Below are 25926 nucleotides of genomic sequence, written 5' to 3' on the forward strand. Positions count from 1 at the left end.
GATATTTTGGCACAGAGCAGGAAGGCCAGAGTTAGAAGGAGCTGTAGCGAGAAAAAAAAGATTTCTGATATGGAAAGTGTGGCACACCAGAATCCACATGTTCAGTTCTATCATGGGTGGGCTTGGGGGCCTCCTCTGTCAGGACATGGAAAAGAACAATGGAGCTGGAAGGTCACTAATATTTCTTTCATAAGGTGAGAGATGAAAATGAAAGGGGAAAACATGCCCTTTGGACAAACATTTCAAACATCCCATTTCAGGGGTCTCTTCTGCTAACAGATGCTCATAATTATTTTTCTAATCAAAAGTGGATAGATCTCAACACAGAAGACTCAAACAATGCATCTCTACTGTTGAGTTGCTATGTGATAACCACAGGATGTGCCTTGACATTTTCTACTCAGAAGTTTAAATAGGACTTGAGGAACAAGCTGGATGCAAATCAGAGCTGGAATATGCGGCTGGGTGGTAAGGAAGAAGTTTCCCGTGTAGTGTTTGACTTCAGAGACACGGGAACTGAGAAGCCAAGCTTGAGACATGAATCTTGAGACTGCTCTGTGGCAGCTGCATACAAATAAGCAGCCTATACATTTGAAAGCTTGAGAAGTGAACGGCTGTGCATTGAAAGGTAGGCATTTGGAGGTGGTAAATTTAGCCCTGACTCATCCAATGGCAATTTTGACACTTGGGTGGACTAAATTACTTTTAGGAGTTGCATCATGTTTTTATCAGATAGTTTGATTGAGCATGGTTTAACCCATTTGTATGCCTATGGCCAGATTCTAGATCTTTCTCACTCGAAATAACTATGCCAGAATTTGTTTGTATAGAATAGATAGGACATTGATATGTTCTGGGTCACCAAGTTCCTTTCTGTGAGAGGTATTATATCAATCTATTGCTTAAACTGGCCAAATTTACTGTAAAAGACTGAGAATACCCTTTATTGCTCATAGCTGTTTCCGGAAACTAGTGACAGTTTCTTCACAGCTTCGTCCTTCAAATTAAAGAGCTCTTTCCTCTCGCTGGTGTTAACTCCTCTAGTATTTACAAGAGAGCACTCTAAGCCAAGCTCTTCGTGCTTTCCTCGCAGACAGGTGCCCTGTTTGCTCAGCCACCTTAGCAGTCCTCCTTTGTATCATTTCAACAGGAGGGAGTCTGAATTGTGCCCATTATTGCAAAAAAATTGTGTTAATTCTTCCAGAAAGAGCTTGCCTGGCACGCTGGAAGTGCATTTGCTGTTTTCTTCAGGCAACACAGTCTCACTTGCCAACGTCCTGGAATTAAATGCTCGGTAACTTCTAGGAACAGCGGTTTTCATTTCTGTTTGCCTTGCACACGAAGCTCGTTCCACCGCTGAAACTTGTGTTGATGTTGGGGTACAGGCAAAGTTTGAAGCCAGGAAGAAAAGGCTGATAGAAAAGGTCAAACATATACCTAGGTTTTGCTCTTTTTTTTTTTTTTTTGGTACTTAAATGGAAAAGATGAACTCATTTTTCCCCCAACATTTTTAAAACGCTAATGTCCTTGTTCAGAATTACTCAGCTAAATAGTGACGCAAAAGGGATGCATTATTTTTTTAGGGGTTTCTCAGGGAGTTCCGACTACCCGGACCAAGGGACCCTCTCTCCATCCACCACCTCTCATGGCACGGGACCGCTTCGTGCCCCGCGCCTCGCGCCCCGGTTCTCGCCGTGCCTTCAGCCCGCGGCGCTCAGCTCGGCTGTCACGGCAGCCCTTGGCGCATCGCCTCCGTCGGTCACCGGAGGAGCGCCCGTCCCCGCGGGGCTGGACCCGCACCCTGTCCCGGGAGGGCGGCATCGCCCGGCGGGCAGTCCCGAACCGCGGGCAGGGGCGCGGGGCGAGCCCCGGGCGGGCGGAGGCGCTCCCCGAGCCGCCAGGGGAGCGGCGGGCGGCTCCGGTTTCCGAGGCGGATTTAACCTTTGCGGCGCGGGCGGGGGGGTGCCGGCCATGGGGCGGGCAGGGCCGGGGCGAGGCGGCGCCTGGGGCTCGGCGCCGGGCTGGGCTGGGGCGCAGCGCGGCCGCCGCCTCCCGCCGCGGGGATGAGCGCCTCGGCGGCCACCGGCGTGTTCGTGCTCTCGCTCACCGCCATCCCCGTCACGTACCTCTTCAACTGCCTGGCGGCCACCGGCAGGTGAGCGGGACGGGCCCGGCGGGGTCTTCGTACGGGCGGCGCGGGATGAGCGCGGTGAGCGGGGTGAGCGGGGCGGCCTCGCCGCTGCCGGGTGCTGCCCGCGTCCTGTGACAGGAGCCGAGCCGGGATGCGGCGAGAGCGGCCCCGGGACCCGCTCGCTGCCGGTGGCCATCCCCGGAGGGTGCCCCGTGTCCCGTGCCCCGTGCCTCGTGTCCCGGGCCGGCCGTGCCCCGTGTCCCGTGCCCCGTGGCTCGTGTCCCGGGCCGGCCGTGCCCCGCGGGGCAGCGCCCGCTCCCGCCGGGACCGCGGCGTCCCCCCGGGCATTGGCCGCCAAAACCCAATTCTGCTTCAAAGCGAGCGGGAGAAGCCGCCAGCCCCGGGGCGCTCCCGAGCCGGGGCTGCCCGCGGCACCCGCAGCCCGCGCGCCTCGCTGGGAATGACCCTGCGCCCTCGCCCTGCCAAGCGCCGGGATCCCGGGACAAACCGCAGGTCTGGAAAAGGAAAGCCTCTCCTCATGGCAAAACCTGCTTCACTTAAAGGTCTGCGTGGTATTTTGTGATCCCACAGCCCGGGGTGTTTTGCAACTTTACTGCACAAATATTTGCTTCTTGTTTTTTGCTACATCTGTTCCTTCCCCATTTCCCTCCTTCTGGCCCATAACTGAATTTTTGTTTCTCATTGCTAGAGTAATGTCAAATAACACATGGTGACTTACTTGATTAACTGCCAATATTTATTTCAAATTGATAGACTGCAGTGAAAAGTCGCTGCAATATTAACAGCTGTAATGGTATGAAGAAATTCATCACTGGGAAAACAGACTAGCAGAAGATTCAAAGCATAAAATAAATCAACAAGCTAGTACTGCTCATCCTGACTTAGAAAGTATGTGTGTATATCTTCTGAAATATTTGGTCTTGCAAATTCTTTGCAATAATTTAAAGTCAATTTTCACTAAGGTTGATATTGTCATAATATAATTTGTTTGTACACAACTTGTTTTCTTAATGCAGGGTGGTACTATGTATAAAATGATGTACCGGATATTTTTAGCTTATGCTTCTGGACTTTACCTAATTTTTCCGTTAATTTTTTTTCTCTTGCACAAGTGAAGACTGAGGAAGAGAATCTTACCTTAAAGAGAGCTAAAGATAATTTACACCCTTAGATCTATGAAAGAATTTTAAACTGATTTCCCTAGCTTGCATTTTCTTGGAGAAGGAGACAAATTTGCTTTGTGACAAAGATTTTTTGTGCTTTATGCCACTGCCGCTGTCCATGCAGTGACATTATAGCTCCATCTCCAGGGAAAAGTTCCTTTTGCCTGAGCCCACCTGCGCTGGTCACTGAACCTGCTCAAGTGGTCCTGCCCTGTAGGGCCAGAGAGCTCTCTGGTAGCATTTCCATAACTGAACATCAGCCCAGGTCCATCAGAGGTGCCCACACTGCTACTGCTATTCCACAAGACTGATGTGATTTATTTTTGAATTTGTAATCTCCTGAGTAGATAATTTATTACTGAGGTTAGATAAAATGTCCCAAATGATCCTTTTTGGCCTTGAAATCTCTGTGGGTTTGATCCTCATCTTTCCCTTTAATTTTCCCATACTTTCTGTTTATTTTAGTATGAAAACTGATTTTAGTCAGACAAATCTAGATTTCTGGATATGTTGTTTATCTAGTTATTTTTGTATTTTCTTTTTTTAGCTGATCATACGTGCAAAGAGCGGCACATAAATTCTGCAAAACCATAGGATGAATACTATGGCAGACTATGCAACAAACTTTAAAGATCTGTATTTTAAATTATTAAAAGTTACTTTATGAGTTATGTGAGTTTGAGGACAGCTAGCTGACAAAGCAAAATTCTATCAGTTTTTCTTTTAAATTCTTTTTTTTTTTTCTTTTTCGCCATACTGTTGCAGTTCCTGGGTGATCGTTGCAGTTGGATTGCTGGTTCTGGTTCTCATTGCTCTGTCAGCTCGTGTCCTTGTCAAGAGGAAGCCGCCCAAAGACCCCCTGTTCTATGGTATGTGTGCTAAAGCTGAGTGGCCTGGCTCACCCATGACTTTGCTCTAGGCTGCTGTGGCTCCTGCACTTTGCCTTGCTCACCTGCAAAAATGACAAGTCATGTTTTCCTCTCTGCTCCTTTTTGCTGTCCTTCCTCCTTTCCATTCACAGTCAAGGCTGTAAACTCCATGTGCCCAAGATTTTGGAAAGGCTGCACAGTCCTTTCTGCAGACACTGACCTTCCGTGGAGGCTGTGCCTGCAGCTCCACACAATTTCACATTCCTCAGAAAAGCTTCCTGAGAGCTGTGTTAACCAACCACTAATTTAAAAATCCTGAGCTATATGGGAAACTCATATTGTGTGCTGAATAGCTGTGACCTCAAAGTTGACACATCCAGTTCAATAGATCTCTGCCTGACAATTTAGTGAACTGTGTGATTCCAAGTATTTATTAATTTAATTTTTTCTCCTTTTTCCTATTACAGTTTATGCTGTGTTTGCCTTTACCAGTGTAGTGAATCTAATAATTGGACTGGAACAGGATGGAATTATTGATGGATTCATGACTCATTACTTGAGAGAGGTAAATAGTAGTCTGGCTTACAAATGTAAATAAAATCTTCAGTATAAATAACTTGGTGTAGTATTTGTCACAGAAAAATAGCCACTCACACATTCAAAACAGCCTTCTTGAATTTTGTAGTTGACCTGCTTTGTTATTGTTATGGATAGAACCTTCATTGACTTGCAACCTACTGACTCATTTGGCAGAAATAATGTAGCTTTCCAGCTCCATTGTTGTTACAGTTAACTTCGGGAACCCAGTTCTGTGTTAACTTCTGTGGGAATTGAAGGGCCTGGATATGACTGCAGAAAACCAGAGAGAGCACTCAGGAGTGGATGAGTTACCACACCAAAATGTGTTACCAAGAAGAAAACAAAATTGCTCCTTTATTTTTGCCTAATCACTTTACCAGAAGGAATTAAAGTAGAGTTAAAAAATGATGATGCCAGATACCTACTCAGCAGAATCTGCTGGCTGCTGAATATCAACATCCACCAAAAATAGCTCAGTAAGAGCTTGACAGGAAAGTCATTGAAGTCATTGAAAAGATTCCATGAACTTAAGTGTAAAAGGAGTTGGACCCTACAAGGTTCTGTGTTGACATCCATATATTCAGTACTGCTGTAGATCTGTAGGCTGCTAAATATATCTGCATTTGTTGTATGCTAAATCTGTCTTTATTTTGTAGCTTTTTATCACTAAAATATGGAAAAGTCATATTTTCATAATGTGGCAGAGTAGAGCTGACAGTTACACACAGGAGTTTCCATCTTGCGCACTTTATTGCAGATGTGGAACTCCTTCAGTTCTGCCTGATCCTGCCTGGGTCAGCTCTGCGCTGGGAAATGTGTGCTGTCAGTCAGAAGCTGAGATGTGGAGATTGTCAGTCAGAAGCTGAGATGAATTGTCATTGAATGTGCATTGTCAGTCAAGCTGAATGTACATTTCAGTCAAGCTGAGATGTGGAGATTGTCAGTCAGAAGCTGAGATGTACATTGTCAGTCAGAAGCTGAGATGTACATTGTCAGTCAGAAGCTGAGATGTGGAGATTGTCAGTCAGAAGCTGAGATGTGCATTGTCAGTCAGAAGCTGAGATGTGCATTGTCAGTCAGAAGCTGAGATGTGCATTGTCAGTCAGAAGCTGTACCACTGCTTGAGGGAGCATTGGTTACTGCTCTGAACTTGTTTGCTGCTGTCCTTTCTGGGCTGTTTCTCTTGCTCTGAGCTCTGTGTGTTCTCCCTACCCCATTCCAGGGGGAGCCCTACCTGAACACCGCCTACGGCCACGTCATCTGCTACTGGGACGGCTCCGCGCACTACCTGATGTACCTGCTGATGGTGGCAGCCATTGCCTGGGAGTGAGTCTGGCCTGGCCCCTGCTCACCTGCCCTGCATTCTCACATCATCTACAAAGGCCTTTCTTTTCCATGCAGTACTTAGATTTTTGTTTTGGGCTGGTTTCGTGTTGCAGGCCAAAGCAGCGCTGTTGAAATTGCATTACTTTCAAGGGTTCTGCCCTTGCCAAGTTACCCTTCCTCTCAGCTGACTAAGCCCAGAAAACCCATGGAGATGCATCCTGCCTTCACCCTGCAGCAGACTGTAGCACATCTACATGGCTTTGTGTTAGCTAAAAGCTGAAAGAGGATTCGCATTTAAAGCATGTGTGAAAAAAAACTGTTTTTCAAATAAAAAATTTATTATAGCAAAAATGCATTGCTTAGCGCCATGATGATCTCTCATCCCTGTTAGAGAGCGACATGAAGTTTAAGGGAAAAAGAGGTTATTTCTAGAGATTATTATGCTTCTTGCTGTTGAATAAAGAGTTTCAGAGAGTAAGCACTTAAATTCCAGAGACAAATGTACCTGCTGGTAACAGTAGCATTAACAGCATGAAATTAATTATTAATTGTCTTATAGTTTTGTACAGCCTGTGATGTGCAAACTCGTGCAGTCAGCCTTCAGAGGAGTGACACAACAGTAAATAACTGAGTATGCCCAGAGCCTATGCTGTCCCTGTGATAACCTTGTCCCACACCAATGCAGGATTTCTCCATGACCCCTCTTAGAGCCAACAATCCACTCTTGACTTGTGGTACAGGTTTTAAAAGCCTCCACTTGGTAAAACACAACCCCAGCAATGACTGTAATATTTAGGGTAGGGAATTTTTAGAAGCAGTTCAATAATTATGTCTTTCTTTTTTTTTAACAGACAAAGCTATAGAACCATTGGTCTCTACTGGCTGGGTTCCATTATCATGAGCATCATTGTCTTTATGCCTGGAAATATTGTGGGTAAGGAAGTAATTTATATGACCAGCTTTTTCCTGTGAAACATTTTCTAAATTCAGATTGTGCTATCTATATTTTAGTGCAGTGTTGGTTCATTTCTGTATTAATATGAAAGAGGCATTTTAGGTATATCAGTAAAGAGATACAAGATATTCTAAAATTTAAATATGAGGAAGAGAAGATGGAGACTGGGAAAAAAAAAACCCCTTTAAATTTACTTTGCTTTCAAGGAGAAAAAAGCAAGAATTGTGTTTTGATATATCTATTATGTTTTCATCTAAACCAGGTTTAAGTAATGAGACAATAATGTCTCTTAGTATCATAAAAATATAAACCTTACTTTGCATAAAATTTCCAATTTGCTTAGAAGTCTGACTTTCCAACAGCTTACAAGAGGCACCCAAATCACATTTAAAAGTCAAATCTGGAAGTTATTCTGTTTTCAAGCAAAATTTAACATTCCTAGATTTCTAACATAAATCTGTGCTGTTACAGGTCAAGATTGCAATAAAAGTATTGACATCAGTGTTACTGGCAGGTGGTCCATTAAGGGTGAAACCTTTCTCAAGAAAGGATTTCCTTTTTAGCTGAGCTTAAACTGTTGCAAAGTTGGCAAATGCTCAGCTGAGAAAAATATTGATGTGTCCAAATCCTGTAGTCAGCTTTGGGGAAGGTCACTTTGGTCCTGCTTTTCATGCCAGAGGAGGAATATTCATGGTGCAGGTTGGGGCCAGCCCAGCTCCCTCCCTCCTCTGAGGATAGATCACCACAGAGAAAAGCAGGTTTAATGTGACTCCTGTCCTCTTTCCTCTTAGAAAGCCTCTCAAGAGCATGCCTGCCACTTTCCTTTCTGGCACACAGAGTAGCCAATGTCAAAGACACATTTTCCTGATTTACCTGAGGCTGAGGAGAGTTCTCTGAATGTTTTGTCCACAGTACAGGCTTGTGGGAGAAATCTGCCCTTTGGAAAATAAATGCAATATCAGATAAAGAAACTGATACATTTTATCTCCCATTTTAAAAAGAACGAGGTCTCTGTTTGAAGCAGGTTCTGTTGAGAGGTTTGAAAGCTGTCCCATCCTATACCCAATGCAGATGTGGCCTCCTGTCTTCTCAAAAATTCCCTAATTCAGAAATGGCTTCCTGTCTCATGGGCTCTTTTACCTGTGTCTCTACTTCTGCTGAGGATGTGATTTTCAAGAGGATTTCTGTGTTAACATCAGTGATTTCTAATGTTTTATGTTTGTTTACATTAACACAGTTGCTTCAAGTTTGATGTTACGTAGCATAATTTTCAATTCTTCTGCAACAGAGCTTACAAATTCTCATAAATCCTGTAATAATTTTTTAACAGGCAAATATGGAGCAAAAGTGTGTCCTGCTATTTTCCTAAGTATACCATATGTCTGCCTGCCCATATGGGCTGGGTTCAGGATTTATAACCAACCTTCAGTGGCTCACGACACTCCAGTCAAGGTAATTCTGTTGTGTAAGGTAATTCAGTGCTGGCTCCTCTTAGGGCAGCTGAAACAAGCTGCCTGTTTCTGGTGGGTTTTATAGGTCCCTGGTGAGCATGGAATGTGCTGTGACTGCTCACTCTTATGACAATTGCTGTCTGGCTTTGAAAACTGCAAAAATATCTATACTGCAGGATATTTCATCATGGTGGAATAAAGAAAAAGCAAAAGAATCTCATGTCTGGAGTAAGGAACCCATTCATAGGTGTAATTGTGTTTCTAACCTCTACCTATTCAATTTCTGTCTGTTTCAGTTTCTTAGCTGCTGAAAATAATGGTATTTACCAGCTTCTTAAAGCACCATAAAATCCTGTAGAAACACTGCATGAAAGTACTCTTCTGCAGATGGCTTACAGATCTCATGTAATTTAAAAAAATTTTATATGCTTTCTGTAATATTAGATTTTACAGGTGAGACCCTGTACATAAATGGATACAAAAATTCTTTACACATTTCTTGTAAAAATTCGTAAAAATTTTTACTCAAAACTTTTTAGACTTTTGCCTTTGAAATAGCTAGATGGTTTGTAATAAGATGAACTGAGCCATCAAAATAATGCATTAATAGTTTATGCACTGTTTTATGAAAAAAGGCTAAAAAAACCCCTGCAGTACATAGCACAGAACAGATCTTTTAGCCCTTAGCTGCTGTAGGCAAGCCAGTTTGTTGCTGCAGCACTCCCCATCAGTTGTAAGCAATAGAATCAATTAATATTTTTGCATCACAGGAGCTCCTGAGGCTCGGTCAGGTTCATTCTGTCCCTGCAAACAGGGACAGAGGTGAAGCATTGGTGGCTGCTCAGAGCCAGCAGGCAGCCAGAGTGTGAGTGGCACAGACAGAGTGACAGCAGGACAGACAGGACAGACCTGCCCAGAGAGCTGGGAAACACAACAGCCAGACAGCCAGCCCTTCTTAGGAGGAGAGAGGAGCACAGAGGGATGTTCATCTCTCCTCAGGGCTGAAGAACACCTACAGAATCACAGGTTTGAGGGCAAATCCCTATGGAAGGCAACTTGGAGGAATCTTCAGGTGCTAAACCTCCTGCTGTCCTGCACAGGCTCACAGGAACCACCTGCCCCATCCCAAAGCCATTTGAGTGATTCATTTGAAGGAGCCTCTATTCCTGGCCAGAAACACTTTCTTTAGACTCATCAAGTGTAGTTAAAGGTAGTGATGGCGATTTTTACTGCACACATCAGTGAGAGCAGCCTTTGTGTGGAGCATGGATGAAGGTTTCAGTTTGTTTTCCTGGTATTAAGAATACTACAGAAATAGACATTATAGAAAATATGTGATGGACTGATTACTTGCTGAAATACAGCCATGTCTCCTGGGCTTACCAGGAGATAAACTGCTTACCTAGGTTTGATATTTTAATTTAGTATATATTTCAGAGAAACTTAGATTTAATATTCTATTTCAAAAAGAGAGTTCAGGAAAAGCTGGTGACCTGAAAATTTAACATTGCACTTCTTAATGAATCCTTTCTTGGAAACCTAAACTTCCCTGCCTAGAAGGTTATAGAAAAAGCCTTGATTCCTTTCACTGGGACCTCATAGCCCACCCAAGCTGTTTGTTTTTCAGAAGTTGTATTTAGTCTTCACAGGTAAATTATGCTCCATATCTGAGCATGCCTTCAAATCTTAATGTGACTACTCATGAATTTTTCATGCAACTCTTTCAGTCCCAAATTAAGAATTGTTTCCAGGAAATAATTGTGTTTAATGCTACTAATCAGTGAGCTAATCATTGTAAGTCCTGAACATATCAGTAGATCATTTGGAATTAGCTGTAAAATTAAACTTTTTTAAACTGTAATTATTCAGAGTTGGCATTAAAAGATTTAGGAAGAAAATGTAGCAATGGTTTTAAACATGCTATTATTAGTATATAGGAAAATACTTACATGAAAATAACAGAAGCAAAGTGTATCCTGTTGGCCAAGGTATACATTGCTATAATATTATTACAAACCTGCAAGTTAAAAAAATAATCATTGTGGGGGCAGAGGAAAGGTATTCAAGTTTTGGTTGCTTTCTAATAGAGGGGTGCAGGGGAGTGGGATGGAGCTATGCCCTCATTTGGAATCAGTTCCAGCTCTGCTGCAGTCTTTACAAAGCCCAACAGATTTATCTGCAAGTATATCAGCTCAGAAAAGTTTAATGGAATTTAAAAATCTTTAACAGAATTGATGCACAAATTCAGATTTATACATGAATTCTGAAGGGACTGACTTTTACAGACAGCACACGAAATTATTCCAATTCCCTAAAACTGATGACGTGAGAAGCCTCTCAGAAGTCATGGAAAACAGCTTTTTCCTGGAAGTGAGAGGAATGGCAAAGTGTGCCCGGCCACTTCCTTGCTGCACAAAAGAACCCCTGGGGCTGCAGGATCTGGGCAGAGTTCAGTGCTGTTTGCAGAGCATGGGGAGCCCGTGGCAGGCCAGCTCTGCTTGGCCAGTGTTCTTAACATGTAATTCAATTTATCATGGGGTGATGGGGCTTTGCTGGGTTAAGGAAAGGTAAGGAAAAACAACTCTTCAGTAGTCAGCAAAGTGCAACCTGTCTTTCAAATTCTTGCTTCTGCTTTCTCTCCTTTTTTTTAAGCTTTGCCTTTTCAATTTGTTTGCATGCATGCATAAAGGAAAAAAGTGTGAGTTTTCTGTACCCTGGCAATTTCACAAACTAGTACTGCACCCAAGGTTGCTTCCACTTACAGTGGCTTTGTCTTAAACCCTCTAAGCACAAAGTTCTGTTGTAGCTTTGTGATCACAGTGAATACACACATCCATTTAATATTTGAAGAGGAATATTGAAATATTTGAAAAGAGGAGATGATATAGATCTATAAGCTTCATACATAGTCCAAAAGGGAAAGAAAATATATCAGCTTTCCATTATCCTAAGTAGTCTACAATTGAAAATTATTTGCAACTCAGCCATAAGTGACCTTTTTCATTCATAGGAAGAAATATTTGAATATAGGCATTCTTGGCAGGTAATATTAAAAATACTCCTACACCAGTGCTCTGAATACTGTGAAGTGACACCACACTGCCAAAACCTGTTACTTGTGTTAGAAAATCAAAGGTGCCACTTTTTTTCTGAAAAAGATCCTTTAAAAGAAAATCAGAGAAAAAATTGTTATGAAATGGATGGTTTATGTTTGCCACAGCCTTATTTCTGTTAATCTGTAATCCAGATCTTGTAGTATTTACTCAGACATTGTGCTTGCAAGATTGTTTCTCCTGCTTCAATAACTTTATTGTGAGTATCTTGATCCTGTGTGCTTTTGACTGTGCCCCTGCATCCTAATTTTTGTTTTGCACTTTGGAGACAATTGTACAAGTGTATAAGAGGAAGGAAATCAGGTTTTTCTTTTGCTGCCTGCGTGCCAACAAACGGCCAATAAAAAGGAAGAGGAAATGAGTAACACATAGACACGGGGAAGTTTTCCCTCTGAACTACACAAAGATACTCTGATGTGTTTATAATTTTGTCTGTGACTACACAGAAAGTGTAGCTCAAATGATTTCCACGTAGGTTTTGCTGTGTAGGCAAAGAGAGGCCTTTGGTTGCACCAAGGCACTTTCCCCATTAGACATGGAAATGCAGAATGTGATCCCTCCTCTCTGTCCCTGCAGCAGGGGGATTCCTGTGCTGAGAAAAGGAGGCACAAGGTCAGAGCCAGGCCTTGGAGCTGCCTCAGTGCCACCCCAGGAATTCCCAGGGTTCAGTGACAGAAGAGGAAGGGTTTCCTCATACTCCATACACACACATTTCATTCTCTATTTCTGCACTGCACACTGACATACAATATCTGCTCACTGAACTCAGCAGAGGACTCAACAAGGCACAGAAAAGCTTTTATTTTATGCCAGTGATAGTCCATTAGTTTTAATAGTGTCACAAGCTGCTGGAAACCAGCATTTAATAATGAGATGGATCCAGTCCTTTTACAAAGCATACTAGATTGAACTTCAAATGTCTGAGACAAACCTACATTTCCAAGGCTTTTCTACATGGGGACATTCAGGAAAACAAATTATTTCCAATTACAGAAAGACAATTTTGAAGAAGTTATGCTGTTTTAAAGCCTAAGGTGATCGCAGAGTTAGTGTTCATTTGATTTAGTTTGCTTGAAATGACACTAATGTATTGAGTGGCTTCAGTTGGATCCATCCATTTCTAGGGTTTATTCAGATGAATTTTCCTCACTACATCCTATAAAGTCTGCAGTTGCCTTTTTAGGTGGAAATCTTTCTGTCTCTGAAATCAGTGGATAGATGTGATGTTGCATGATGTTTCACCGCTCCACCCTCTCTGCAGTGGCTGCTCTGGAGTGCAATGCAGTGCCAGGGAGCAGGATGTACCCACCAGCCCTGTTCTGTGTTGCAGGTGGTTCAGGAAGTGCAGAAGAAAGGACTCCTAAGACGACCAATAGATCTAATGTTAGCTGCATACCTCATTCTGGCCACGGGGTTTTGCATATTCAGGGGCATGGTGAGTTGAATATATTTGAGTAATTTAAGCCAATTTTCAGTCGAACTTTTAAATTTGATTCTGTATGAAAAAGCACTTACATTGTGGTCAGGGGAAATCCTGTAACATTTGGGTTCAAACAGGCCTCAGATATAAAAGGATAAATTATATATGATAACTGTTGGTGCTTTGCTTCTCCATTTTGTGCTGTGTGCAGCATGCTTTTTCAAAAGGAAGTGCACAACCACCAGAGTAAATAGCATCCCAAGAGGAAATCAACATGACCTAAAACTGTTTTCATTGGTCTGTTGTTCCATTTATGGCCCAGAACATGGAGACAAAGCAACTAAAGTAATTCTGTATTCATGTAGTACTAAGCAGTAAGGCATATTTAAAATTATATACAAAACCAAGTTAGCTTACAGTGCATGAGATAGAGGAGAACATTTCCACCTAAAATGAAAAGAAAAAGATCCATGTTGTGAACAACACACATTGTTTCTACTTACCAAGAGACAATTTTTAAAAATGGTTGCTCTCTAAGCATAGTTGATTGAATCAAAATTTCTGAGGGAAGGAAGCAGAACTGAAAATGCCTTCAGGAGTAAATCCAGCCATAGGTAAATCTATTCCCTTGTCAGCTCTAATGCATTTTCTGTCTTAAGCAAAATGAAACTTGTGTATCATTCAATGAGCACAGCTCAAATGTTTAGGCATCTCAGATAACTGCCTGCTTGCTTGATTTGTAGATTTGATCCTTTCTAGAATAATTCAAGTAGGAGGTGATGATAAATACCCAGCAACATTTTATTTACCTAGAGCAGATTGTCCTTTTGTAGTTGTCCTTTTGTAGTTGTGCTACTCACATTCCTCTCTCACCTCCTGTTTCTCTTAAAACCTGCCTCTCAGAAATATTTTTTCTTCTAATTTGTCAGACTGCTTTATTTCCTATAGATCATGTTACTTCAGAGCACCACTGATACAGGTTAAATAAGCGGTTTACCTGTAATTTCATTTGTGGAAAATATTGGTCTCATGGTCTTACTTGGTTCTGCAGTCCCACTTGTTTCTCAGGGAATTTTTTTTGTTGATTTTGAGACTGTGGTAATTTCCTTATATATTTCCCTCACCAAGTAGGAATTGCTTACTGGCCTTTGATTGTACACACAGAGATCAACGGAACATCTCTGTGTAAACTGCAGGAACCATAATTTTGTGCAGAAGTTCATAAAACACAATCCATTATAGTTCACTCAGACCTGCTTCTTGGATGCCCATGTTGGAAAAGAACAGGGAGGAATACTGACTGTAAAGTTTTGCATTGCCTTCTCAGAGTCACACAACAAAGGCACCTGAAATTGAGCTGTGCAGAACTTCCTGCTCAGCCCTGTAGCTCAGGCATTAATGATGCCACAGATAAGCCCAGGGGCAGCTGCTCACATGCATTGCTAGCTCAATTTAGAACAGAATTTTTTGTAGTAGTTTTAAGGCCTACCACAAAAAGGAACTATTTTTGCAATTTATCCATATTTATTTGGAACTTTTTATTCCTACAGGAATGTAAAATCCAATAACCCCTCCTTTACTACTTTCAAAAATTATTACTTTGAGTAACACCTGTCTCATGCATTGCTCTGCACTGCTGCCTTGTCCCAGTGCACCTCTTTTCTTGGACTACATCTATAGCTTACTATCCTAAAACTGGGTGCTTATCCTGAAGTTTCCACTCTTAGAGCAATTTTCCATTGGAAAGTTCCTTTGGTGGGATCAAAGGCTATTCATCAGATCAAACCAATAGCAATTATACTTTTGCAACAGCACAGCCAACTGGCTAAAGTCTCTCCCAGTCAAAATCTTCAAAGCAGGCTGCCAGCCCTTCCTCACAAACCCCCTGAGCAGCAGCTGAGCGGAGGCTGCATTTCCCCTTTTTTTGGTGATCACATGGATCACCTTTGCAAGCTCTGTGCTGCAGAGCAAACCCTAGGGCTGGTAACACCAGGTTGGTTGGTTTCAGAACAAACTGATCACTGGAAGTTGTAAAACCTCTTGTCAGATTGCCCTGGACTGCCCGGCGGAGCTGTGCCGCATGTACATCCAACTGCACGAGCCCTACATAAAGGATCCTGCTGCCTACCCCAAGCTCCAGGTAAAGCACTGCCAGGGACTGGGGAGGAGGGATTTGTAAACAAGGATGAAGCCATGGGTTTCAGAGACGACAAGATCAATATGGGAATTATCATTCATGGCAAGTTAAAGGGTATTTTCTAGTACCATTTCTAGCTATTGTAGGATACCAACTCCTTGTTATGATAAGTTTAACTTAGGTTCAAATTGGTTACATGGAGCTACACATCCTAATTACTCAGGGTTCTTTTAACACAGCCCATGATCTGTGTGCTTTTAATGTTCATTTCCCGTCCTTAGAAAGGCAAAGTAGACTTTCAGTCTGGAATTATGGAGCAAGAAGGGGTGCAGTAGGACTAGATTCCTTAGGCTCACATTGCACTTCCATCCCCAGGGACACACTCTTGAAAAAGGGCACTGCATACAAAAATCATTGCAGATGAGGGGATGTTGTGCTTTAGTTCTGCAGAATTTGATGTTCACATTCTTTTGCAAAGCTGGCTGCTGCATGGGGACAGGGCCCAAAGCAGTCAGAGGACACGGGGTGAGGAAATGAGCAGAAAGCAAGTGTCACTGCTGGATGAGTTCTTCCTGGGAAAGGGAGGGCATGGGAGAGCTGTGTCCCACAGCTCCCAGCTGGGAGTGCAGCAGGGCCTGACAAAGGCTGCCTGTGTTAAGGAGTTAAGCCAGGCTGTGCTCTTTGGCATGGTCTCAGATAGTGAGGGGCAGGAATACGTGTCCTGGATGAAGGGTGTGTGGATGGGGCAAGGAGACAACAGCCACCCATATCAGCAGAGACCCTAGGGTAGCTGGGTCCAGTCAATAGCATCCAGGTGTGACAAAAGAGCCTGGGAATCACTGCTGCCAGAAGTGTAGTTTTGAGTAGCCTCAACTTCTCAGTGAGCAGCTTACTGATTTTTAAATGCACCTCCCTCACATTGCAAAGGAACTGATATTTGTGTTTGAACTGCAGATGCTGGCATACATGTTCTACTCTGTGCCATACTATGTGATTGCTCTGTATGGCCTGCTGGTGCCTGGCTGCTCCTGGATGCCTGATTTGACCCTTATACATGCTGGAGGACTAGCTCAGGTATTTCTTTGCAAAATACTCACTTTTAAATTACATTATAATAAGTAGAGACCTATGGAATGAATAAGGGGCCCAGGGCTTGATCTTCCCATGTAGGTTTTGTGCTGATGTAACCCAGATCACTTTTCATATCTGTAAAAACCCCTAAATTTAAGGGAATGAATAATCAAATCTACTACTCTCTAATGACCACATTCTTGCTTTAGCAGACTTCTCTCCTTCTACACAATGATTTTATTGGGCTCATTTAAACCTTATTAAGCACCATGCACTCTTTAGTGGGCATCATGAAGGAAGCCCATCTTAAAGCTGTGACAGGCAATCCTAAAAAAACCCAACAAAACCCAAGCACAACACAACAGCACAATACATTGTTTCCATAATATGTGTTGGTCAAGTAGGTAGTTTGAAATATATAAAGAGAAAAAGTATCTCCTTGTCACACAAAATGTACAATATCAGGGGATGATGAGAGAACTCGGGGAACCTCCTGGGCCACAAACCACAGTAACACTCAGAAGTGTTTGTGTTCCCAACAGCAGACAATGATCATTTTTCTTTTACTCATTCCATCCTGGTTCTCTTAAATAAACAACTGTAGTTAATTACTAAATGGGGCTGATGCTTATGAGAAGACTGACCAAAACAATTCAACAGGAACTAGTAAATGACTTATGACAGACAGATGAGCATTAAACAGATGAGACACAGGGACAATTGGTTTGTTCTGTACATAGGAAATGAAATGTGTGTGCTCAGAACATCAGACAACAAAAGCACGATAATCCTGCCACAATAGCGACAACACAGGGACACAGCAACAACTGTAATTCAAACACCACTATTAGACAAACACAAACCAACACCTGGTTCCTTGGGTCTGAGATAATCATAGATACAAACTACAACCCACTTTAACTGCCCAATAAGAAGGGTGGAGTGGTATTTTCTATTTGGGAGCAGTTATCACAGAGAATAGGACTTCCTTTTTTCTTCTCTACCAGTTTATAGAGAATCTTGAACTATCATGTGATATCAAAACAGAATGTGGCAAACATTAATGAGGAAGTTTAGATGCTCAAAAGGTACCATAAATATTGTACAACTGTGTTTGGCCAAAATCTAATTAAAAAAAAAAAAAGCACAAGCTAGCCAAGTAGGCAAGGCTGTGTTGGGAACTTCCTCTACTGACAGATTACTCAGGGTCCATAAATTGCCCAGACAATCAGGGAAAAAAACACTCCTTCAAAGATTTTTTAACACAAGAGAAAGTTGCCACACTCTGACTTCTGATTTACTATCACAACCTTGCAAACTTACCAGAAAGCTCAGCCTCCCAGTCTGGTTGGTTTGGGGTTTTTTTTCCCCCTTCTGTATATTTCCTGTCACAAATAATCACCTTTTTTTTTAACAGTCCTTTGTACCTTTTGTACCTAAACTTTGTTGCTGAAGTCTAAAACCCCTCTGTTGTTCTTTGTGGTTCTGCCTCAGGATGTTCATTTACACATTAGACTAACACCCAACATTTCCCATTTCACTATTTAAAGCTCATCCTGGCACCAGCAACTGTTGTGGGCTGACAGAAACTGCTTAAGAGAACTTTATGTTGCTGTTCTCTCTTCATATTTTATCTTTCTTCAAAAAACAGTTCTTGACATTTAGGAGGGTTTTTTTTTTGTCACTTTGACTTTAATGCACTGCAGGATGAACTTCAGTTATCCTCCAAGTGCACATGATTTAATTGATTCGACTTGGTAAAGTGTGACCAACCTGGGATGTAAAATGCACGTTACAAAGAATTGAGGGCTCTTTCTTGATTATTTGGGTGCTTTGTCATTTTGAGGCAAAAACCACATTTACAGATTTGCCTACTGTTACCTTAAGTTCAAACACTTAATTGATAATTAAAACACAGGCAGTTACCAAAACACACTTTGCTTCCTCTCACACACAAGGTCCAATAAAGATGAGAGTCTGATGGTGGAAGCAGTGGGCACTGCTCCCTGGGAATGAACACTGCTCCTACAGATGGGGAACATGGAGATTTGAATTATTTTTATTTCTATCATTATGATGTACTTTTTACAAAAACAAGTCACAAAATACCATGTGATGCATCTAAACTAAGAACCTCCAAAGTGCCTACTAGCCTTTCACACAGACAGACATGTACTGATTTTCAGAATTACAAATTCTGAAAATTTCAGCTGGAACAACTCCATTACTAACATTCAGACTCCAAAACCAATAATTACTAGACTTTCTGAAGCTTCAGGAGGAGCTCTTTGAATTTCACATGAGTGAAGTACCAGGAGCTTTGATTATACAAAAGGGTTGGAACAGCCTCTGAACTTAATGAAATTGGTATTTCCCTATGCAAGTGAGCCATGTGAGAAGGATGAAGAGCCACAGCCCTACTAGCCAAAATCATCTCACCAACTCTCTGCAGCCCATTTCTCTGTTTTCGCAAATGTAGAAAGTTTACCTCGACTCCCTCTTAGTGTTTTCCATAACCCTGCTTTTTTTGTGGCTACTTTCTGCAGTGCTTCTTGTCTACCAGAGACCCTAAACCCAAGGGATGTATTTTTCTAGGTTACTCCCCTTCTATTTGATGGCTTTGTTAGGCTCATGAGACCAGGTCCAAACCCTTCCAAAGTTACAGTCTTTGCCTGATTTTAGTCAGTCTTAGAGAGAAGGCACAGAATGAAGAAGGACTCCTAACCTTTTTCTGGGTCTTTCCTCTGTCCTTAACTGCAAGGTAAAAAATACTTGAAATACTGCCTATCATTAGGCAACAAGGCAAAAAATGTAAAAATCCCAAGTGCAGACTGCTCCATAGAGACAAGCAGGTCAGTGAGAAGCAGGCAGACCCAGACTGCAGCTGCCAGCAGCTTCCACCTGCTGGGGGTGCCCAGGAGCAGAGTGGCCGAGGCTTCAGGGGTGACATGCTGGGCATGTAAGGCTACCTCAGGAGGTTACCTGCAGCATCTCATCTGGTTGATTTCTCAGCCAAGGCTCAGGAGTTTGTTGGAGCCTCCAAATTCTCCACTTTGAGAGAGGGGATCAGTAACAGAAAGCACCAAGGAATGGCTTAATTGCTGAGAGACCCCAATGACAGCGAGGTAACACAGCAGACTCAAGGTTTCTCTCAGCCTACTGCACACAGGCACAGAGCTCTGCAGGGACTGACAGCTCAGAATCAGGGGTTTGGTGCCAGTCTGCCTGAAGGGAGAGCAGCACTGGGCCACTGGTGAGTGAGGCATCTGCTTTTAAGACATATCCCCTGCTCCAAGTAAGAAAAAAAAGAGGAAAGAAAAAAGAAAAAGTAGCAGCAGAGAACAGTCATGGAAGAGAAACACAGGAGATTAAAGACATAACACAATTTTCACAGAGGCAAATCAAATAAATTAAAAAAAAAAAGACTTTACAGACCTAAATTATATCCTCCTTGGTAATGAACGAAGAAGCCATGTGTTACAGTGAAAAACAAGTCTAATAAACAATAACTTCATTATATGGTGCATCATTAACCACCAAAAATCTTTGTAGGCTACAGACAGGACATCATGTTGCTGCTTTTTGGTTTTATAACAATTAAAGCTCACTAATGTGCCACAACTCCTTTAAGAGACAAGACCACACAGTAAGGCTTAGATACTCAGGCATCTTGGGGGCTCTGGGAGTTCTGGGTCTCTCAGAAGCATCCCCTTACAGCTCCTTCTGACAAGGATTACTGTGGATTGTGAGAAATTGACAATCAACTTACTCTGAAGCACAGCTGGCCACGCTCGCAGGCAGGCAGGCCTCACAATCCTCACAGAGAAGGAGCAGCTTTGCAGCTTCTTCACCCCAGACAAGGCTCTAAAATGCAACCCAGGGGCTCTCAGCGTCTGAGGGACCACCGGACAGCCCAAACCTCCTGCTGGCAGCTGTCTGTCCGTCTGTCTGTCTGTCTGGGAGTCTGCTGCCCTGTGCTATGAGGGGGCTTTGCTGCTGGGCTGCTCTGGCTGCCTGGGCTGAGGAGGCTCCCCCAGCAGGGGTGGCAGAGGGGATGGCAGGGAGGGGTGACAGCGAGGGGGTGGCACCGGGCCCACCCAGGTGCCACAGGCAGGGCCTGCCTGGGCAGGTGAGAACAAATGGGCTGCAAGAGACAGAGTGAGTTACCAGGCCGATAGAAAAAGGCTGCTGACAATGTGCCCCTGAACATCTGTTTGCAGTGCAATAGCTATTTACAGAAACATGCTAAGTGGCACTCTGCTGAAGTGTGTTTGTATTTGATTTCGTTGATTACTTTGTTTCCTGGCTCAGGTTTGCTCAATGAGCTCTCCCAATTCAGCTGAGGTGGTTGGAATCACCTGAAACCAATTTCTGTTTCTGTTTTGATGGATGGTCTCAGCCTAACCTTTTGCTGGGGTGGTGTATTGAAACACCTGCACTTTATCTCCCCTTCTGCTCTGCTGTGACCAGAACCATGTTCTACTTGAGGCCAAACTGACTCCAGAACAGAGGATGTGATTTGGCCATAGTGTACTCCTCTGTGTTCCTAAAATCCTGGTGTCTCAGTGCTCTCCTTATGGTCAAACTGATGTTCATCTTCTCAGATCCCCTCCACTGCTAGCTAACTAAATAGTAATAAAAAAATCAGACACACAATAGTTAATGTGAATGAGCAGTGGCTTGAAATAGCAGGTAACAGATGGAAACAAAAGACACCGACTATCCTGACACTTCTATCTTTAAATGTTTGTTTATGCTAAAAATATGCTTCAGGCCAGCAAGCCTGTCTGTGCCTATAACCTTCACTGTATGCTCAATTTATACTTCAAACCAGCCCAAGCTTGAAACCCAAATATTGCAGACATTTTCTGAAATCACCAGGAGTTGTGGGATCAGAATCTGGAACAATCTGGGTTTAAGATTAAGAAGTCCAAACCAGAACTAACATAGGTTCTCCTTTCTAACTTTACTCAGAGCGAGTATCTGGCTGCCCCCAGTGATGCCAAACACCCAACAGCCCTCCCAGGCAGGTGGGTGAGAGCCCTTGCCCTGACTGGGCTCTGCAGGGATGTGCCCTTCAGTGGCCACTTTTCTGGGGACCCTCTAGCACAAATTATGACCCAGAAAGCCAGGGTGGAATCCTGTACCTGATGAAATTATCAGTGCCACCATGTGCATAAAACAAACCTCCTACCATGCCACCAATGGTTCCAGTTATGCCTCATACACCAAGATATTAATGATTTTAGTTTAGACTGTATTTTTATACCACTGTGCAAAAGTATTATGGATAATTCTGGAATAAGAATAAGGGCTGGCTTGGAAAATGTCACTGGAGATGCAGACTTGCACGCAGATTATGCCATCTTTCCAAAAATATACATCAACTTTACCTTTTTTTAATATATGTGTTATATACACACCACAGGCTCAATTTTCCCATATTGGTGCTTCTCTTCATGCTCGAACTCCTTACATCTACAGAGTCCCTGAAGAAGCAAAAGAGTTTTTCCTGATATTGAACATAATGTATGGGATTCTTCCTCAGCTGTTCGCTTACAGGTGTGTCAACAAGCCAGAGTTTTTCATGAAACCAAAACAAGAAGAAAAACCAGAATAGCAGAACTGTTTCCAGCTCCTGTCCTTGGCTATGTATATAGTTGGGTTGGGATGTAACTGAAGTGCTCAGATGGAACCCAAAAGAGGCGTGTAAGATGTGTAAAATTGCACAACTGTGTAGTCGCCGGGCTGCTCTGTTTATCCTACTGAAAAAGGGAAAATAAAGACAACTGCCTTCAGCACCACTTCTCAACATTGTGACTTTGCAGTGCATTGCCAGTTCCCACAGCTATTTTTAAGTAAGCTGCTTTGACAGTTTTAGAAATACTGCATGAAGTTAAATAATAATAATGATGTCAGTGTTTAGCCTCCGCACGCTGAAGAATAGCAGTGCTAGCAGTCCCTGCACACAGCTACTGCACAACATGAAGGTCAGCATTGTGAAGCATGAAAAATTAACATACATAACTCTGTCACATGCACATGTTTTATTTGTCAAAAAGTATGTCTTGTGGGTCGACCTTGTTAAAAATCCCAAGAAATCTTTTAAGAAGCAATCAACTCTTATGGTAAGACTCCATATATGATAAGCAAATCATATAGTTTTGTTAATTCTCTTCAGGATTCACTTCTGCCAGGACTGCTCACCTGCTTGAAGCCAAGCAGGTGCTCAGCAGCACTTGTGGGCTAGGCACAGAGGGCTCTGAGCCTCTGAGCTCGTGTGTTTCAGAGGAGGGATTTTGGCTGTGTCTCTGCAGCTACTTTTGCTAATGCTGCTGGCTCAGAAACAAGCAGCAGCCAACACAGCGACCTTGGTTTGGGCAGCTTACGTTTCTATTTGCAATTACAGCTATTTCTATGCCTTCTATGTGTATTTATATTAAAAGCAGTACACCTAGTGCCTTTCTCACAGATGAAACTAGCTGATACGTTTTAACTGGAAACACTTTACTTGGGTTTGCTGACTTCTTGGTGTTTCGATTGAAAGAATTTTATTTTTAAGTCTAATCAGTAACAAGGAAGCAGCTGACATGCCTGTGTGCTGCACCCTGCACGAAGGGACCTTCAGAGCACTGAGAAATGCAGGCTGTAACACTCTCCTGCTGAACACTGCTATGTCAGAGGAGAGCCCCAGGTTTTACACCTCCAGCCAAAGGGGCAGGGCCAAAACAACCACAGCACACCTCAGGCAATGCTTGCTGGCACCCAGCATCCCTGGTGCAGCTCCTTAGGCTTTGGGACAGCTCCATCCCAGTGCCTCTTCCCAGGGAAACAAACCCAGCCGGGCTGTCACAGGACGTGCTGGCTCACAGACAGGTATCTGAGCCTCTGATGTTACTTCTGATGTCTGGAAAGAAACTTTGAATACATTCAAGGTGAATTTAATGACTTCCTGTTATCCAGAAAAGGCAAAGTACAGAAAAAATAAAGATCTCACCTGCACTTGTATCTATTATGGTCAACTCATGTTAACAGAATGTTTTGCTTTAATACTTGACTTACATTAATACCTCACATTATTACACGTATGAAGCCAAATATGACGCTAACTTAGTTGCTTACAACCTCAAACCTTACTCCCAATACACATTCCAATAAATTTATTCTGTAAAAACAATACATTTTTTTTGTTTCCTTTTTGTTTTGTTTTGGTGTTTTTTTGGTTTTTTTCCTTGTGTTTTTTTTTTTTTAGTTTTTTACAGTAAACTCATCAACTACAAACCTTGAATACGCAAAAGATGTTCCAAGGACAAGCATAACAAGGATTGATAAAACCAGACTAAATATGTTTTCACAATAAAAGCTGGCATAAAAATAAATAAAAATCTCTATTATCACAATAGCAACAATAATGTACACAGAGTAATGGATTTGGAATGCTTACTTACTAGTCTAGTTCTATTTCCAAAAGGAAAAAAAAAGCCAGAATGACAGCATCCTTTTTTAAGCCTTTCATTATTTAAAATTGATGTTTTGTTTTGGTTTCCCATAGGGCTGTATATCACAGTAAGCTTAAAAATGGAAAGCATCCAAATGAATGATTTCAAATTGTGTTGGCATTGGAAAAATCCTTGTATTAATCTAAAGAAACACAAAAAGACTTTCACTAACTCCACATATAGGAACTAAGTCAGATAGTGTACATTACATCATGGTTTGGAGAAGTATTAAGAGTATAACTAGCTAGGTACTTCTAATAAGGAAAGGTATTTTATTACATTATTGAACTTGGTGGTGATTTCAACTGAAGAAGAATTTTTCTTTCATGTTGTAAACTGATCAAAACCCAAGAGAGAATGGATCTAGGAAAATTTAAAATTATGTCTGTATGTGGAAGATTATTGTAGCATTGTATGGAGGGGACTCATTTCTAAGATTTAGTTGTGTTTAAAAAATGTTGATTTAGAATGATATAAATTGGAGTTATGCCTTTTCTGTCTCGAAAAGGAATCTAAAACACGTTCAAGTATGCGATATCTTCATAAACCTCAGCCACTGGAAAAGGGCAACTTCATGCAACCAAATAATATGAAAATCAAAAATTAACCCTTAGAAAAAAGGGTAAAAATGTCATTTCTGCAAACACAACAGATAGGAATGTGAATAATGTGCATACAAACTGGGATGCTGTTGATGGTACTAATGAACAGATGTGGTGACTCATATCAAATCCAAGAATATTAGACAACCAAACATGTAACCTTCTTGTGTTTTCCCTTAATATTCAGCAGTCATTATGTTGGTTAAGTCTGAAAGAGAAAGAGAAAGAAGTCACATTTAATGCAAGAAATAGCATGCTGCATCAAACTTGATACAATTGATGTTATATTTCCAGACTTAGTCACAGGTACAAGCAGCCACCTGGTCTGTTCAAACAAATTTTTTTCTAGAGAAAACTGCTTTGTTACATCAACTGAACATACCACTACAAATATTAATGAGCACAGTTTAAAAGTAAACATTTAGGGCTATATTCAGTAATATTGAATATATGTGGGTGGGTTTTTCCCCCAGTCACTCCATTACAAATCTTGTAGCACGCTTGAGGCACAACCACATTTTGTTTTTTTCCACTGCACAAAATCACTGAGGGGCTTCATGCAGGAGCTCAGGCACTGCTGCATTCCTGGATGTCCAGCCACAAGAACACCCTCTTGTTCAGATACAGGAAAGCTTAGCAAGCATGAGCAAAGATAAACATTTTCATCTCTAAGGGATCCAAGTGCTGCTTCTGAAAAGGAAACGGCTTGGCTCCAGTTCACTGTAAGGTGATGACAGAAAAGGAACTCCCACGGGTGAGTCAAGGTCAGCCCTTGCTTTCCCTGACATTAGTGGGATCAGGATCAGACTGTCCTCACATGATCACGGCAAGAGATACAAGTCTTGGTTTCCTCCAATTGAACAGAGATGGCAAAATTCACCTGATGGCCTTGGGACAGGTTACATTAGCCAGCAACATGACAGCATGCAGTGCACCATGACCACCCACCTCTGGGCAAGGCATCCCTTCTCCTACAACACAACAATGCCTTCCCTGTCTGGTCAGTGCAGTTCTCTCCTACGACAAGTGCTTTGTCAAGAGTAAAAATGGAAACCTGTGCTGTCTGTGTGGGAGATCCTGGTATATCCTGGCTAAGGACACACAATCAGGGGTTATTATCAAGTGCTCAGGCTTACAGGAACTACCAGAGCCCTGACTCCCCCAAAAGGGGAAAGCATGTGCTGCCCATCCAGCACACCACCCTTCAGAGGCCTCTCTCCTGTTTCAGAGTCAGGGAGATCTTAGAGATGCTTTGGGAGGATTCACTGCTGTTCCTTTCCCTTCAGACTCAGACACCCAATTAAACAATTACACATGATCAGTCAATCAAACCCTGCTTTCTGCTGAGGTTCCCACTGGCAGTGGCCGCCCAGCACTGACAGGTAGGATGGGGTAACACAGCTGCTTCCTGTGCTGGAACTCTCAGATCCAGTACAGAAAGATGTCCTTTTGGAGCATGAAACTTTGCAATTATTAACCACAATTCTCTCCTGGGCTAGGTCCAGAAGATTGGGTATGATCATCCTTACGTGGGTGCTGGGAACGTGAACACCTCCCCTCCACACTGTGTCACAGACACAGCTGCTGTG

The 25926-nt window shown here is 42.5% G+C and overlaps 2 protein-coding genes across 6 annotated transcripts in view; one reads left to right on the top strand and one right to left on the bottom strand.

Moving 5' to 3' along the window:
• The first annotated feature begins 1927 nt into the window (after positions 1-1927).
• Positions 1928-23699, top strand: TM6SF1 (transmembrane 6 superfamily member 1). 4 transcript variants are annotated; one of them, XM_030955669.1, is made up of 11 exons: positions 2018-2155; positions 4081-4184; positions 4652-4749; positions 5986-6089; positions 6941-7023; positions 8375-8496; positions 12939-13043; positions 15076-15168; positions 16120-16239; positions 21211-21266; positions 21665-21854. In XM_030955669.1, exons 1-11 carry the CDS (start codon positions 2064-2066, stop codon positions 21750-21752), a joined length of 1065 nt encoding a protein of 354 aa, XP_030811529.1. In that variant the 5' UTR covers positions 2018-2063; the 3' UTR covers positions 21753-21854. The 4 variants fall into 4 exon arrangements, with proteins under 4 accessions (XP_030811528.1, XP_030811529.1, XP_030811531.1 ...); XM_030955668.1 differs by lacking the exon at positions 21211-21266 and having other exon boundaries at positions 1928-2155; positions 21665-23699; XM_030955671.1 differs by lacking the exon at positions 21211-21266 and having other exon boundaries at positions 21785-23699.
• HDGFL3 (HDGF like 3) overlaps positions 18274-25926 on the bottom strand; it is a 66753-nt gene continuing 59100 nt past the window's right edge. For both annotated transcript variants that reach the window (XM_030955673.1, XM_030955674.1), the window contains one exon: positions 18274-24545. In XM_030955673.1, coding sequence (XP_030811533.1) covers positions 24540-24545 — 6 coding nt within the window. In that variant the 3' untranslated portion in view covers positions 18274-24539. The remainder of the gene's footprint in view (positions 24546-25926) is intronic.

The sequence above is a fragment of the Camarhynchus parvulus genome, chromosome 10, assembly GCF_901933205.1.
Source record: "Camarhynchus parvulus chromosome 10, STF_HiC, whole genome shotgun sequence".
Classification (NCBI taxonomy): Eukaryota; Metazoa; Chordata; class Aves; order Passeriformes; family Thraupidae; genus Camarhynchus; species Camarhynchus parvulus.